Raw genomic sequence first — 17,013 nt, 5'->3', positions numbered from 1 at the left:
AATAATTGAATTAAAGAAATTATAAATGAATGGCAAGAAAAGTGGATGAAAGGACAACTTGCTGCAGGTGGGGAACGATCCTGTCTTCGCATTACGCGAGCAATGCTATACCAGTTGAGCTATTGCGGCACACGTAATGCGAAGACGTGGGATTGTTCCCCACCTGCTGCAAGTTGTTTCATAAATTTTATTGCCATTATAATTTCTTTAATTTACTTAGTACAAGTAATTTCCCCTATGTTGTCCTTGGTGTCTTTGCTTGTTGGCTTCTCATGATATGATTATTAAAAATCATGCCCCTCGGTTAACCTCCTTTCTTCTCGTTCATTACATAATGAGGGTCTTGAATTGGCAAAATGATGCCTGCAGGTAGCATGTGTGGGTTTATTGACCAGTTGCCTTCACCTGAAAAGATCACGTACTCGTGACGCCTGCGGCAGAGAGTATGTTCCACATCAGCTGCCAAGGTTTGCGAGTGGTGGCACTGGCTAACACTCCCAAAGTTAGTTCTAATAGTAAAACATAAATACCCATGAAAGTGGATGGGAAAACGGCACCGCGGTAGTTCAAATGGTTAGAGCATCGCATGCGTAATGCAGCAGGCGCAATGACCCGATTTGAAAAATTTTTGTGCCAGAACGCTTCCTAGAGGACTTGTAACAACTTCCAGTGTATAACCGAAGCTTGTTGTGTGGCCTCGCGAGGGGCCCTTTAAAGGGCCCCTCACCAGGCCTCATAGCAAATTCCTAGAGCTCCTCATCTTGTCAATAACCTCTAGCACTTGCGTCTCTTGCACACGAACGGGACAGTTTGCGTAGTCCGCTGCGTGTACACCTTCACAGAGGCAACACTTCTCAGCTTGGGCATTGTACTTGGTATCGGAATGGCCCTTTCCACATGTGCAACAGCGCAACCCAGATTTGCACTCACCTGCACTATGACCAAATCTCTGGCAATTGCAGCATTGTGGGGGACGTGGAGAGCAAGAGGTTCATCCTTGAAGACTACAGGTCATGCATTGATTTCTGATTGGCACAATGTACCAGCAGATGTTGCACTAACTGACTCAGTGGTGACCCTAATATTTTCGACTATGCGATTACAAAGGTTAACTGCTATAGCTGCGGCCATGATGAGCTTCTTCAGAGTTTCAGATAAGGTTAGTTGAGTCAACTCCGTGCATGAGTCCCTCGGTGCATTCAAGATGATGTATAAACGAACTCACCGAAATATAGGCAAATGATGAGCACTACAGTAGATTTGCTGTGCAAGCATGGCCTGGCGACCTGCAAACTATGCCACCGCGACCGAACTGCCGGACATCAGTGATACTCCCGTAGTGAAGAGTCGCAGCTTGAAACTGCTCTTGAATTGCTTTAGGGCTATCCGAGTCTGATAGCACCATTACAGAGGGCACCAGCATGACGGGAATGCTGCTCACGACGCTGGGGAGAAAGGTTTCCAAAGGTAATTCATCAAGTTTGAGAGAGGCCGTCCAGGTGAACGCTGCCCAGGAGTGTTCCAGGACATCAACGTGGCCTCAGATGTATCGCTGCAAATAAAACTGATTCAAGCCTAAATGGGAAAGAAAGAAAAGCAGGAACCAAAATTATCGAGAAACTACACGATGCTTGACTAATCTCGCACAAAGTAAAGCCAAACGAAACGAGCAGCCACGAGCTGATCGTACGTCCCGATCAACGCGATTGATAGTGATCTTGTTCTGCACCAGCTGGCCACATGGTGGATAGCTGGCTTGTAGAATGACACCGCCGTCTTCATTGTCTTTTCCCTGCGAAAGCTCTTTCGCCTTCAGCGGACGCATGGCAAGAGATGGCAAGCCCTCTGAAAGTGCGTGAAGTATCCTGTGTACGACAACTCGTCAATACGTCGATAAATGGGTAGCCCGCATAAAGTGCTTGAAGCATCCTAAGAATGCTAATCACATTAATACCACTTTAGAAGACCGTTTGCTCACCAAATATCCAGTGACTTAGCTGCGTCTACAGTTACCTGCGTCAATTAACCGGGGAGCAGTTACCCAGGAGTGTGAATTTAGAATGGTTCAGACACCATTTTGCTGACAAAAGCGCAATTCTGACCAATCACTCGAGGTTAAACAAAGAATTTGCTCTCTGAACAATGTTCGTTCCCTATAGGACAATGCTTGAAATGCTATATGGCAAAGGAAACGTCTCAGAATATGGTCTTGAAGATTCAAAACGGCAAAGTTGCCATCAAAGCAGTACAGATGCAGATTCTTTAAATTGTAGTGACTCTACTAGATGCGTTTTGTGCATAAAAGAATCATGCTTCTTTAGGAAGTATGGATACTGAAAAGCACATATTAATTAGATAGAATAGCATTGGTCTTAGGGTGTAAGATCTGGCGCCATTGGCATTTCATGACGTCATGAAACGGAGCAAAACTTGTTGACGTGTGGCTATCGTAGGGTTACATCGTGTTGCTGATGTATAAAATAAATAAATCAAGAATGCTGCACCTGTTTCTTCTGACTCCACTAGAGTCAAAATTGGTTCATAAGTGTCGTGGTAAATCGCTTCTGGCGTACTGACGCTTGCCACTATTTTCTGTACGGTTGAGTGGGTTTTAACTCTCATTCAACTAAAAAGAAAGTTGTAAATGTCATTTCAGCGTTCCTTTAACATAAATGAAAACTCACTTTATTTAGAAAGTTTGTTGCTAAGTTTACAAGACGTTACTTCACGTCACTTGGAGCAACTTAGGGCCGCTCTGACATCGCCCTGGCGAGTGAGGCGATGGACTCGTGACTGCACCGGGTTAGCGGGCTGCTCCTCTTGCCGACCCAGGGAGACCAGGTGCAGTTGTTGCGTTCCGGAAAGCCTCTGTAATCGAACAGGTCATCCTTGGGCGGCACAGAAATCGACTCGTAGTGGCGTAACCTCTCCATCATGTGCTGCAGAATCTGTAAGAACCACTTCATTTCAATAAGACTCTCAATCCTGCTAGAGTCGAAACAGAGGATTTAAAACATAAGGCTCTCCCACAGCACGAACAGCAAAGGATGAACAAAACTAACACTAGAAAAAAATAATCACAGAAGCAACTCCCTGTACACGCACTCAGACACACAGACAAAGTGGCAAACATATTAAAGAATATCACAGGCGACGCCTTCAGCTTGGCGGTTTTCGGCACCGTCTCTGCTACTGAAGCGATCGTCAAGGAATGCCAGCGCTTCGAACAAGGCAAGAGCACACTGATCAGGCTGCATGTTTAGCGCCTGCCCAATACTGCTGCTATGTAGACTTGTGAGGACCATCCCCGTCAACGAACCACATGTAACATCGTAACTTGCGTCATTCGCCGCGAGCTCGTGGCGGGCAATCCTTCTCCGCGACGCATGCCGATCTATCACGAGCCACGATTGCGATGATCCAGGCGATTTCCTGAGAAGAATTTGAAAACGCTAGTCTCAACTCCGTGTCCCCGTCCACCCCCCGGAGCCATGCTGCAGCGTCCTCGCGGCCTTCTCAGACAATCCTTTCTCGCCACAACCCGGCTAAATGGCTCACCTATGAGTATAAGCCCGTCTGCTTCCACTGCTGCATCACTGACCACATCACTCATCACTGCCCGAACAGGGGTCCCATCTGCGGCATACACTTGTGCGTATTCTCGTATCCCTACTGCTACTCGCCAGGATCGTACGGCCGCTGATGCCCCTGCACCGAACTTTTCGTATACAGCTAATCACCGTCGCCCCAACGTCTTCTGTCTCCTGTTCCAGTGCGCATTGCTGTTTCGGACCAGACGGCAAGACATTCAGCTGAATGTCTGCAGCGATATTTTGAACACGAGAACTGCGCAGAATTATTGGGCATCCTTTCGTGCATGAGTACCGCCTTGCATAAAAGAAGCTACAATATAAGCGCTGTAATGTCTCAGTGGTTACAACAGAATTAAATATCAATACACTCTGTTGAATTCTAGCACTCTGTCCTGTCCCAACTTTTGTTCCGTTAGTCTTGTTAGCACTAGTAACTATGTCACAGCAAATGCATCAACACCAACTAGCCCAACTTTATGCATTAAACACTGAAAAGATTTTCGAATAAAATGTCTGTTGGTGATCTTGTACCCTTCGCCTATGTAAGAAACTTTGGATAAAGGGAGCGCATTTTTCGGTCCCCTCGAGTTCTGCTTAAGCGCAGTACACTGTATTAGGCTTCAGCTGAAAACGAAGCACCCTAAATACAAATCCTGTGGAGTAAGAGAAAAACCTTTGTTTAGGCAACATGACGAAGCTCTCAGCTATCTTATCTTAAACAGGCATCAACATTATTTGGTAAAAGACCTATAAAACAATACATCACTTGGCAAATAACCTACAGTTTATTTATTTATTTATTTATTCATTTATTTATACAATACTGCGGACTCGTGGTCCAAGCAGGGTGGTCGATACAAATACAAGAAATACAAAAGAAACAGCAACAAAAAAAGCAACAATAACACAGGCTCACAAAGGTTATCTGACAACTCCCATAGTAGAATCTGCAAGGTATAATTGCACAGAAATGGGCACTCGCGACATCAGTACAGTTTCCAGAAATGCAAATCAACGGAAAATATGTTACCTTATATTAAGGAAAAACTTCTATCTAGTATGGAAAACCATTTATATACCTTAGGCATTTTTTAGACTTCAAGAAGGCATTTGATTCTGCTAAACACAACATTCTCGTTGCTAAGCTTCCACGGTATGGAATACGTGGTACACCTTTCAGTTTGGTTTGCAGCTGCCTGTCAAACCGAGCGCAATCTGTTAAATACAAGGATCAATTCTAGGTCCTACACTGTTCCTTCTCTACATTGATGAAACTGTTTCTTTTCCTCACGCTGCCAAAATAGTTCTTTATACAAGCATTTTCTTTTCTTCTGCTAGGTTGGCTACTCTCGTACCTTTGGCAAATACCTGGCTAATGCATTTATCAGAATGGTTATATGTCGATCAACTACAACTAGATGTAAGCAAGATGACGTTTATAATATTCTACGCCATTAATAAACCGGTTATATCCAACAACTTAATTACGTTCCGATCTGAGGTGCTAGAGCGCGTAACAATAAAAAATGTTAAGAGTTCATTTTCACGAAAACCTGCGATGGACGCGGCATGTATTCGAAAACGATAGGTATGTTAAACATACACCGTACCTTATTACTCAGGCACCTCAAACGTCAGCTATATTGTTTATTTAATTCCCTTCAGTTTTCATTACTGTATCCTCATTTGGGGAGTTACGTCTCAAAACAATTTAATATTGTCACTGCGTGTGACCTTTGTGAACGACGCAAAAAGCCGACCACACTCCCTGCTCGTCGCCTTCAACCACTTGATGTACCATCAGAACCATTCTTCCGTGTAGGTGTTGATCTTTTAGGCCCTTTTTCTACGTCTGCTTTGGGAAACAAGCGGATTGCTGTAGCAACAGACTACGCCACCCGATATGCAATCACACGGGCTCTTCCGACAAGCTGTGCAACCGATGTCGCCGACTTCCTCCTAGAGAACGTCATCCTTCAGCACAGCGCCCCTTGACAGCTCCTCACCTACCGAGGCCGTTACTTTCTTTCTAAAAATGTCAATGACATACTACACTCGTGCGCGACTAAACACAAACTTGCTACTGCTTACCATCCACAAACTAACGGTCTAACCGAGCGCCTTAACCGCACCCTTAGTGACATGCTGTCGATGTATGTCTCCGCTGACCATCGCGACTGGGACGTTGCACTGCCGTTCGTTACTTTCGCCTATAATTCGTCTCGTCATGATACCGCAGGCTTCTCTACATTCTTCATCTCGTTTGGCCGCAACTCTACGCTATCTTTCGACACCGTTCTGCCTGCTAGTCTGAATTCCACATCCGAGTACGCCCGTGAATCCATCCTCAAAGCACAAGAAGCACGCCATATTGCTCGACGTCGATTGTGGAGTCGCAGGACAATCACCGGCGCTTATATGATGCCCGTCATCGTGACGGCCGTTACACACAGGGCGCCCTGGTTCTCTATATATGGTCGCCGTCGCAACGCGTTGGCCTCTCGGAAAAGTTACTTTCACGCTACTCTGGCCCTTACCGTGTCTTACGTCAAGTAACTGACGTCACGTACGAAATCGCCCCTCTTGAGCTAACCGTGGCTCAGCTACGCTCCGATGTGGTCCACGTCGCGCGTCTTAAGTTGTATCATTCGCCTGCCTCCTAACCAGCAGCGAGCCGGTGCTTCATCCGCCTGCGGTCATGTGACACGCTGACGAAGTAGATATTTTAATCCTGGTCGGAAGAAGATGACGCTCTGAACTTCGTACGCTGTCTACCATGTTGTCAGCTGCTACAATTATTGTAAATATCTTGTAAATATACGTCTGACTGTTTTAACCCGGTAACAATATCTACCTCATGCAAGAGAGCTGTCCGTTTTATTCACAACTTGCCCTATCACGAACATGTTTCCTATTTCATCGTGGACCGTATTCTTAGTATTCCTACTATGTACAGTCATAGTCTTTCTGAACTTATTTTTACTCAATACTGACACGTGTACTTTATCGGGCGACACGCTTTACCACCTAACAGATGTTATCGCACAGCGCAGGACGCGCCTGCATGTATCGGAAGTTTCTGGAATGTTATCGATGCTTCCAACCGCTGTCTGTGACCGAACCTTGTGTAATCTGATCGCGTGTGTGTGCGACCCAAATGATGTAGAATTTGTAGAAATGATGTAGAAATGATGTAGAACTGATGTAGAATGATGTAGCATGATGTGGGAGGCATGCGGCTCCCAACGATTAGTCTGAAACATTCGACGACTGATCTATAAAAGCCGACGCGCTTGACCCGCTGATCAGATTTTCGACGATCGCCGACCGTGTTTGCCGCTATCGTTGAGCTATAAGTGTTGCCTGTTTATGTGGGCACAGGTTCGCCCACTAATGTTAGTTTTGTCTTTCACAGTATTCCTACTGTGTTCTTCAACGTCACCATCACGTGATATCTGGTGGAGGTGCTTTTCGTCCATGTACTGAACGCCCCCGACAAGCCGTGATCCAAGCCCGGACCGTAAAAAGAGCACCAACGTAGTCACGGACCATCGAGCAAGCCGTCGTCTACAACAACTGCGCCCGGAGCACGGACTTCTACCTGAGAAGACCAAGAAGACTGTGGCCAAGACAACCACAATGGCTGCCCCAGTGTCACCCATCGTACTTCAACAACCCAGACAGCCCCCTACCTTCCGTGGAGCCACGTCGGAGGATCCTGAAACCTGGCTAGAAACCTTCGAAAGGATCTCGACCTTCAATAACTGGACCTCTGAGGATAAGCTACGACACGTGTACTTCTCCTTGGAAGATGCCGCGAGGACTTGGTTCGAGAACCGGGAGTGCACCCTAGCAACTTGGGACCTGTTCCGCAGTAACTTGCTGAGGACGTTCACGAGCAAAGAAAGGGCCGAAGTTCTGCTGGAAATCCGAGGCCAACTACCCAATGAGACCATCGCCATATTCACAGAAGAGATGACCCGTATTTTCCGGCACGCCGACTCGGAAATGTCCGAAGAGAAAAAAGTGCGTTTCTTGATGCGAGGCGTAAAGCAAGAACTTTTCGCCGGACTAATCCGAAACCCACCGAAGACCGTAGCTGAGTTCCTGACAGAGGCTACAACGATTGAGAAAGCGTTAGAAATGTGCACTAGGCAATATAACCGCCTACGCTAACCGCTCACGCCTCAGTGCGCCATCCAAGCGCTGGGGTCCGTTGATCTCCAAGAGACCATAAGGGCCATTGTGCGCGAAGAACTGCGCAAGGTCTTGTCTTCGTCGCAGCCTCAAGTAGCCTCGATCGCTGATATCGTGAAAGATGAGGTTCAGCGATCGCTGGGAGCTGCTGAGGTGCAACCTCAGTTACCGCAGCCCCAGCGAGAAGCGATGACCTACACCGCCGTCGCACGCCGTCAAGGTCCCCCTCCGCGACCGCGTCAGGGCCCTGTCACGCCGCAGTTCCGTTGTCCGCCGCCGCCAGCACGACCACCCGTCGCCCAGCGAACCTACGCGAGGAAGACGGACATTTGGCGCGCCCCCGACCACCGCCCGCTCTGCTACCACTGCGGCGAAGCCGGCCATGTGTACCGCCGGTGCCCATACCGCGACCTGGGATTGCGAGGATTCGCCGTCAACGCACAGCGCCCGAGGGAAGGTCAACGCCCTCGTGACATCGCCGACTACCTTGCCGCTACACAGTGGAGCCCTCGACGACCGTCCTGTTCGCCGTCACCAGGCCGCTACCTGTCGCCTTAGCACCGTCCATACACTGGGCCAGCCCGGGGCCGATCCGTGAGTCCATATCCGGAAAACTAAAAGCAGCAACCGATGGGGGTGCGGTTGCTGTTCGTCGAACTTACGAAGATCCTCCGCCGCCTACGAAGGCTATGAAGAGACTGCCTCGATCATCGCTACTAGATAGCTAGTAACGTTGGCCTCGATGACATAACAACGACACGCCGCCTTCCCGACGAAGATTGGAAGCAAAGAATACGCCGATGAAAGACCACCTGACGACGCCACGTATCAGCCACAGGCCAACGCGACGCAGCCGTGATCTGACGCCAAGGCCTAACTGTAACGCAAGACAAAAAACCACTGACCTATAATGCTTCTCGACGGCCACGCAGTCACCGCCTTAGTAGACTTAGGAGCCGATTACTCCCTCATGAGTGTACCCATCGCAGCCCAGTTGAAGAAAGTTAAGACTGCATGGGAAGGCCCGTTAATTAGGACCGCTGGAGGACACCTCATCACACAGACTGGAATCTGCACGGCAAGAATTACCATTCATGACCGGACTTACCCTGCCACCTTCGTTATCCTGCAACAGTGTTCACGAGACGTCATTCTAGGCATGGACTTCCTGAACCAACACGGCGCAGTCGTCAACCTGAAGTCGAAGTCAATAACGCTGTCGGAAGATCAAGCGATACCGCCGGAGAGCCTTCGTAGTCACCACGCCTTGAGTGTGCTCGAAGATCAAGTGAGCATCCCGCCTCGCTCCAGCATTGTGATCTCGGTCGGCACTGAAACGCCCGCTGACCTGGAAGGCGTCATCGAAGGCGACCAATGTCTGCTGCTCGACCGAGAAATTTGCTTCGCAAGAGGGATCGCTAGACCGCACGGAGGAAACACAAAAGTGTTACTGACAAACTTCAGCCAGCAGTTCAAGCACATCAACAAGGGCACGACGATCGCATACATCGAGGAAATTTTGGAAACCAGCAATGCGTTTGTCCTCTCGCATTCTGTCGCATCTACCCCGACGACCGTAGTTCGAGCCAGACTTCAACATAAATCCAAGTATCCCCGTGATTAAGCGGCAACAGCTCAGAAGTCTGCTTCGACGATCCAAAGACTGCTTTTCGACGTCATCGAGGATTCGACAAACACTAGTCGCAAAGCATTGCAGAATAATCGGAGAGTGCGTTCGACCACTCCGCCAGAGCGCTTACCGAGTTTCGACGCGAGAACGTGAAGCTATTAGGCAACAATTCGACGAAATGCTGCGCGACGACATTATCCAGCTGTCGAAAAACCCTTGGGCATCTCCAGTTGGTTTAGTGAAGAAAAATGACGGAACCCTACGTTTCTGTGTCCGTTATCTGAACAAAATCACGAAGAAAGACGTATACCCCCTCCCACGGATAGACGACGCATCGGATCGGCTCTGCAACGCTAAATACTTTTCATCGATGGACCTCAAGTCTGGCTACTGGCAAATAGAAGTCGGTGAAAGGGATCGCGAAAGGACCGCCTTCATCACCCCAGACGGCCTCTACGAGTTCAAAGTTATGCTATTTGGACTGTGCTCGGCGCCTGAAACGTTCCAGCGCGTGATGGACACGGTTTTAGCAGGATTGAAATGACACATCTGCCTTGTTTACTTGGATGACGTCGTCGTCTTCGCCAGAAAATTCGACGATCATCTTAAGCGGCTTGCGACAGTATTAGAGGCCATCAAGTCATCAGGGCTCACTCTGCAGCCGGAAAAGTGTCGCTTCGCTTACGATGAGCTTCTATTCCTAGGCCACGTCATCAGCAAATCTCGGTTACGCCCCGAGCCGCAGAAGACAGCTGCCATCGCAAAGTTCCCGCAGCCAATCGACAAGAAGGCAGTGCGCAGGTTCCTTGGCATGTGTGCCTACTATAGGCGCTTTGTCAAGGACTTTTCACGCATCGCGGAGCCGCTAACACATTTAACGAAATGTGATGTCGAGTTAAAGTGAGAAACGCCACAGGCCTACGCATTTCAAGAACTCAAACGACAAATGCAATCGCCGCTAGTACTTGCACACTTCGACGAAGACGCCGATACTGAAATTCACACTGACGCCAGTAGCCTAGGCCTCGGTGCCGTCCTAGTCCAGAGGAAAGACGGACATGAACGGGTTATATCTTATGCTAGCCGGTCGCTGTCAAAAGCGGAAGGCAATTACTCTACGACTGAAAAGGAATGCCTCGCCATCATTTGGGCTACAGCAAAATTCCGCCCTTACCTCTATGGCAGGCCATTCAAAGTCGTCAGCGACCATCACGCGTTGTGTTGGCTAGCGAACTTAAAGGACCCTTCAGTACGGCTGGCGCGGTGGAGCCTCAGACTGCAAGAGAATGACGTCATCGTAATATACAAGTCCGGAAGAAAACACTCTGATGCCGACTGCTCATCACGCGCCCCCATCGATCCCCCGTCGCAAGATGACGACGACGACGACGCCTTCCTTGGAATAATAAGCGCGGAAGACTTTACTAAACAGCAACGAGCAGACCCGGAGCTAAAAGGTCTCGTCGAGTATTTGGAAGGGAACACTGACGTTGTCCCTAGGGCATTTAAGCGCGGGCTGTCTTCGTTCACGCTGCAAAACAACCTGCTTGTGAAGAAGAACTTCTCACCAGTCCGCGCCAGCTACCTTCTTGTTGTACCGTCAGCTCTGCGTCCAGAAGTACTGCACGCCTTACACGACAAACCAACCGCTGGGCACCTCGGATTCTCCTGGACGCTGCCGAGGATACAGGAAAGGTATTACTGGCCGCGTCTGACCGCCGACGTCGCCCGTTACGTCAAGACATGCCGAGACTGTCAACGACGCAAGACACCACCGACAAGGCCAGCAGGATTACTGCAGCCGATCGAACCTCCTCGCCGACCATTCCAGCAGATTGGGATGGATTTGTTGGGGCGGTTTCCGACGTCATCATCCGGGAATAAGTGGATCGTCGTGGCGACGGATGATCTCACACGCTTCGCTGAAACTAAAGCTCTACCAAAAGGCTGTGCAGCCAAAGTGGCGAAATTTTTCGTCGAGTACATCCTGCTGCGACATGGTGCCCAAGAAGTCCTCATCACCGACAGAGGAACGGCTTCTATAGCAGAGCTCACCCAAGCCATTCTGCAATATAGCCAGACAAGCCACAGGAGGACAACTGCCTACCATCCGCAAACGAATGGTCTCACGGAGCGCCTGAACAAGTCCCTCGCCGACATGCTAGCAATGTACGTTGACGTTGAGCACAAGACGTGGTACGCGGTCCTGCCGTATGTAACCTTCGCTTACAACACGGCGGTGCAAGAAACAACACAGATCACGCTGTTCAAGTTGGTTTACGGCTGGAACCCGACGACGACGCTCGACGCCATGCTGCCGCACGTCACTGACGAGGAGAATCTTGACGTCGCTACCTATCTCCAGCGCGTCGAAGAAGCCCGACAGCTCGCCCGCCTGCGGATCAAGAACCAGCAGCGTACCGACAGCCGAAACTACAACCTCCAACGGCGCTTCGTCGAGTACCAGCCCGGCGACCGTGTTTGGGTCTGAACCCCGATAGGCCGACGAGGACTGAGTGAGAAACTATTGCGACGCTATTTCGGACCCTACAAGGTCATCCGACGTATTGGCGCTCTGGACTATGAGGTCGTGCCAGACGGCATTTCGCATTCACAGCGGCGCCGCGCCCGATCTTCATGAAGTGGTCCACGTGGTGCGTCTTAAACCCTTTTACGGACGCTGACGAACGTTCCTTTTTTTTGTGGTTTTCTTTGCTACGAGTGCTTCTTTATTACTTTCGTTTGTGTGCAGCATCGGGTCGATGCTTTTTAAGAGGGAGGTATTGACACGTGCACTTGTTTGTCTTTATCGGGCGACACGCTTTACCGCCTAACAAATGTTATCGCACAGCGCAGGACGCGCCTGCATGTATCGGAAGTTTCTGGAATGTTATCGATGCTTCTATCCGCTGTCTCTGACCGAACCTTGTGTAATCTGATCACATGTGTGCGCGACGCGAATAGTGTAGAACTTTGTGGAAGACACGCGGGTCCCAGCGATTTCTCTTAAACATTCGACGACTGATCTATAAAAGCCGACGCGCTTGACCCGCTGATCAGATTTTCGACGATCGCCGACCCTGTTCGCCGCTATCGTTGTGCTATAAGTGTAGCCTGTTTTTGTGGGCACAGGTTCGCCCAATAAAAGTTAGTTTTCTTTTTCACAGTATTCCTACTGTGTTCTTCAACGTCACCACCACGTGACAATACACAGTTGATTATCAATTATTTATATCCGCATACAGTAACGCTTCCGCGAAATACGATTTCTGGTGTTTTATATTTACCTAGCCAAAAACAAGAACTAATGACGGATTGCAGCGATTAAATTGGCAAATTCAAAATTTCTTGAATACCAACCCACAATTTGTCTTTAATTACATCTTCCCCTTCATTAGCACTATTAAGCAAGCAATCTAAGGTATATTTCCTTGACTCTGTTTGGCATTGAATTTGGAATCATATTGTTACGTGAAACAACAGGAGGTGCGACTGTTTACAGTGTACTTGCAATGAGGTGCACAGCAGCAACCAAGATGGCGGACTGCCTGCACATCAAACAGACTGTTCTTCTTCGTCTGCTCCAAGCAGAATGTCTCTCTCGATATGAGTTGGCTTCGTTATACTATCCCCGGTGGTAGGAGCGTCGTGTCGGTGCACTTTAAACAGTGATGTTAGAAGGAGGACAGTATGCTTTCGGTCGGCTGTCGTGAACTATGGCACTGGGAGCGGTCGTAGGTGGCACAGTCGGCGAGACGGGACAATTTCGTAGGTGACATCCGTGACCTGGCAGACGATCCAGTAAGGGCCAGTGTACCGAGGCAACCACTTCTTTGACAAGCCAACGCGACAGAATGGACAGAACTAAGGAACCGGGTGAGAAACGAACGTCGTGATGCCGGCTGTCATAAAGGCGCTTCTGGGTCGCTTGCAAGGTTGACAGTTATTCTCTATGGCTTAGTGCGGGCGATCTGCCGTGCATCACATGCATATTCGCTAGGCGGCGCTGTAGTATCCGGAAGTAGGGTGCCCAGTGGTAACATTGGTTCGCGGCCAAAGAGCATATGAAAGGGTGAATAAGCGGCGGTGTCGTGGCGCGGCGAAATAGGCGAAGGTTATGTAAGGTAGCGCGAGGTCTCAGCCACGGTGGTCAGATGAAACATACATTGAGAGCATGTCCGTGAGGGTGCGATTTAGGCGCTCAGTGAAGCCATTTGTTTGGGGATGGCAGGAAGTGGTCAACTTGTGCTGCGTTGACGAGGGGCGCAAAAGATCCTTGATTACACGGGACAAAATGCGCAGCCTCGATCTGTGAACAATTGACGTGGGGCGCCGTGGTGTAGAATAACATCATATAGCAAAAAAAATGGCAATGTCAGTAGCAGTGCTGGTGGTGAGTGCTCGAGTGATTGCATACCTGGTCGCATAATCTATAGCATTGGCGACCCACTTGTTGCCGGATTTTGCCTCCGGAAAAGGACCGAGAATATCTAAACCAACACGGAAGAGTGGTTCGGTCGGGATGAAGAGCGGTTGAAGCAGTCCAGCAGGGAGTGCGGCAGGTCGTTTCCAACGCTGGCATTTATCGCAAGAGGCCACGTAACGTCGGATAAAGCGGGCGAGACCGCGCCAAAAGAAGCGGCGGCGGACGCATTCGTACGTGCGTGATACGCCAAGGTGATTAGCAGTTGGTTCGTCGTGAAGCTCACGTAGGATCATGGAACCCAGATGTTTAGGTACAACGAGAAGCATCTCAGGGCTATCTTGCTGGACGTTACAATCGTAAAGTGTGCCATCCAAGAGGACGAACATGCACAGTGACGCGTCATTAGGGGTAGATTCGAGATGGTGAATGAGCGATTGCAAGGAAGCATCATGATGTTGTTCGTCACCAATTTGGAAAAACTTAGACACAGACAAGATGCAGGGGCTTAGCTCGATGTACGATAGATCTGGTGGGTCAACAGGGTAGCGGGACAAGCAGTCCACATCCAGATGGAGGCGGCCACACTTGCAGGCAACTGAATAACAATACTCCTGAAGGCGCAGCGCCCAATGACCGAGTCGTCCAGTAGGGTCCTTCAGTGAAGAAAGCCAACAGAGAGCGTGATGATCAGGCGAAAGGTCTGATCCCATCATTTTTCGAAAAATGGTGTCGTCAGAACCTGGTGACTGGGAAACCTCAAATTCATCAGGATCAGTTATGGCGACAACCTTCACGTCATTGTCTGTTATAGCAGTGAGTTGAGCAAGCGACATCTTGTCGGGCAACACTTGAGGGGTCAAACCAAAATTTAGGAGCGGGAGGAACACACTTATCTGCTATTGTACAGATGGTGTGTGGTACAGCAACATTAGGCGTCAGTCGTAAGTCAGCAATAGGGGTGATGATATAGCCGCCGTCAGGAACGGGAGGAGTCGATGACGAACAGACGTATGTGTCGGCTCGAGGCGGCAGGCGAACAAAAGCGGTGGGGCTTAAGTGGCTGACGGGCATATCACAGGCATCTGATAGCAGAGGAACATCTAGGCAGAGCGTATCAAAAGAACAATCAAATAAGACCGAGTGTGCCGAAATTCAGGGCCAAGTATAAGATGTATGTGGGCAGCGAGCAAGGACGGCAAAAAGAACAACAGTGTGACGACCGGTAATGCTGACACGAGCAGTTCACATCCCTATCACTTCAACGGTGCCACCAACGGAACACGGATTGTCTGTGTCGTAGACAGCATCATAATCTTCCTCCGGCAGCGTGAAGGGGCGCTCATAATATATACGTGTGCGCCACTATCGATGAGGGTGGTTACATTGACGACTTTTACTTCTAGGAGGCTATGGTGAGTGGGGACTGTCCGTAGAGGATTTGCAGGGGACGGTGGCATTGCAGCTTCACCTCCATAAGCTGCACAATCTAGTTTTCCGGCTGCGAGCTTCCAGAGAAGGTCGGTGAACAAAAGCGACGGTGCTGCGGTGAGCGGCATTGGAGGCGTTGAGGCGCCGTTGAGGGAACGGGAGAAGTGGAGAAAAGGAGTGGCGTCAGAGGTAAGAGGCCCGTGGGAAGACGATGAATAATAAGTAGGAAAAGCAGCGGCTAAACGGCTCGAAGGAGTAGGGCGCATGGAGGTGCGGAACGTCTCGCGAGGAGTGTAGGTCCAACGGCGACGGCAAAAAGGAGTAATGTGCCCAGCCTGATGACAGAAGAAGCAGATGGGCTGATCGTTGGGTATTCTCCTTTCTGTAGGATTGCGGAAGGGCAAAGGAGAAGAGGTGTAGTATAGTCGAGCGGTGCCTGTGGAGTAAGGCCGAGGATCAGGACGAGTCGGTGGGCATGCCGATGGAAGGCCGAGATTTGCAAACTCCTGCCTGACTACAGCCTGGATGAAGGACACCAATCGCGGAGATGGGTCACTGACGGTCGTTGTGAATACGGGAGGTTGAAAAGGTGCAGGAGAGGCAGCTTCAATCTCGCGACGAACAATGCGCGTGACGTCATCATAGGTGGGGATCAGCCGAACGGCATCACACGATGAAGTTGCGGCCGTGTTGGGCAGCCGTGTGGATCCATGGGGAATGCGGCGGCTCATGGCTTGTTCAAACCACCCGCACTCTTTGATGATGGCGTCGATAGTATCAACGTTGGTATAACCGACTAGATTAAAAGCATCGTCAGCAATACCTTTCAGCGCATGAGAAACCTTCTCGGACTCAGACATGCGCTCGTCAACCCGGCGACAAAGAGAGATAACATCCTGAATATAAGCGACATATCACTCGGTAGACGTCTGTGCACGAGTCGCCAGTTCATTGCGCGCAGCAAGCTGCCGACTAGTGGTATTACCGAAAATGTTGTTGATCGTCTCTTTGAAAGAGTCCCAACTTGTCAGCATCGTGCGTCTCGAACCACACCCGTGGCTGGCCATCGAGGTAAAACAGCACGTTGGCGAGCATAAGGGTCGGGTCCCACCTGTAGCTGGCGCTGATTCATCCATAAAGGTTGAGTCATTTGTCGATGTCAATGCCATCCTAGCAGGAGAAACGCCAGGATCCCGAGCAGGAGGGAGAACTACGTAGGTGGGAACCACGGGAGGGGCAGGTGGCGACCGCAATGTTCCGGCACCGAGTGACATGGTCAGAGCCATGATGAGGTGGCTGTTGCGCAGCTCCGCCTTGGGCACAGGGAACAACCACGACCTTGATCACAAAGATGTTACGTGAAACGACACGCGGCGTGACTAGTTTCAGTGTATTTACAACGAGGTACACAGCAGCAACCAAGATGGTGGACAGTGCACACCAGACAGACCCGTTTATATGATCTCGACCGGGCGAGGTGGGCCTTCACCACAGGAATCAGGAAACGGCGACGAAGCTGGGTGTAGTGAGCATGAAGAAGAGCAGAAATGATTGTATTCACTTCATTGGTACATGGATGTGACCCTCATACAAGTCTCTAGTGGTCTTATTAACACGTGGGACAGCACGGCCTTAAATAACCACTGGCGGCCTTGTCGTCGTCGCCGTCTTCCTCCGCAGCCTGTCCTTCCCTTTCGCCCATCCTTGATGCCAGCTCGGAGAAAAGGGATGGCGTCGTC

At 49.8% G+C, this 17,013-nt stretch overlaps 1 protein-coding gene across 1 annotated transcript in view; it reads right to left on the bottom strand.

The window, feature by feature from the left end:
• Positions 1-2,662: 2,662 nt before the first annotated feature.
• Positions 2,663-17,013, bottom strand: part of LOC135911242 (arylsulfatase B-like) — a 205,069-nt gene continuing 190,718 nt past the window's right edge. The window contains exon 10 of the mRNA XM_065443432.2: positions 2,663-2,948. Coding sequence (XP_065299504.2) covers positions 2,745-2,948 — 204 coding nt within the window. The 3' untranslated portion in view covers positions 2,663-2,744. The remainder of the gene's footprint in view (positions 2,949-17,013) is intronic.

The sequence above is a fragment of the Dermacentor albipictus genome, chromosome 9 (assembly GCF_038994185.2).
Source record: "Dermacentor albipictus isolate Rhodes 1998 colony chromosome 9, USDA_Dalb.pri_finalv2, whole genome shotgun sequence".
Lineage (NCBI taxonomy): Eukaryota > Metazoa > Arthropoda > Arachnida > Ixodida > Ixodidae > Dermacentor > Dermacentor albipictus.
The sequence above is the reverse complement of the archived record's forward strand: the minus strand, read 5'-3'. Positions and strand labels throughout refer to the sequence as shown.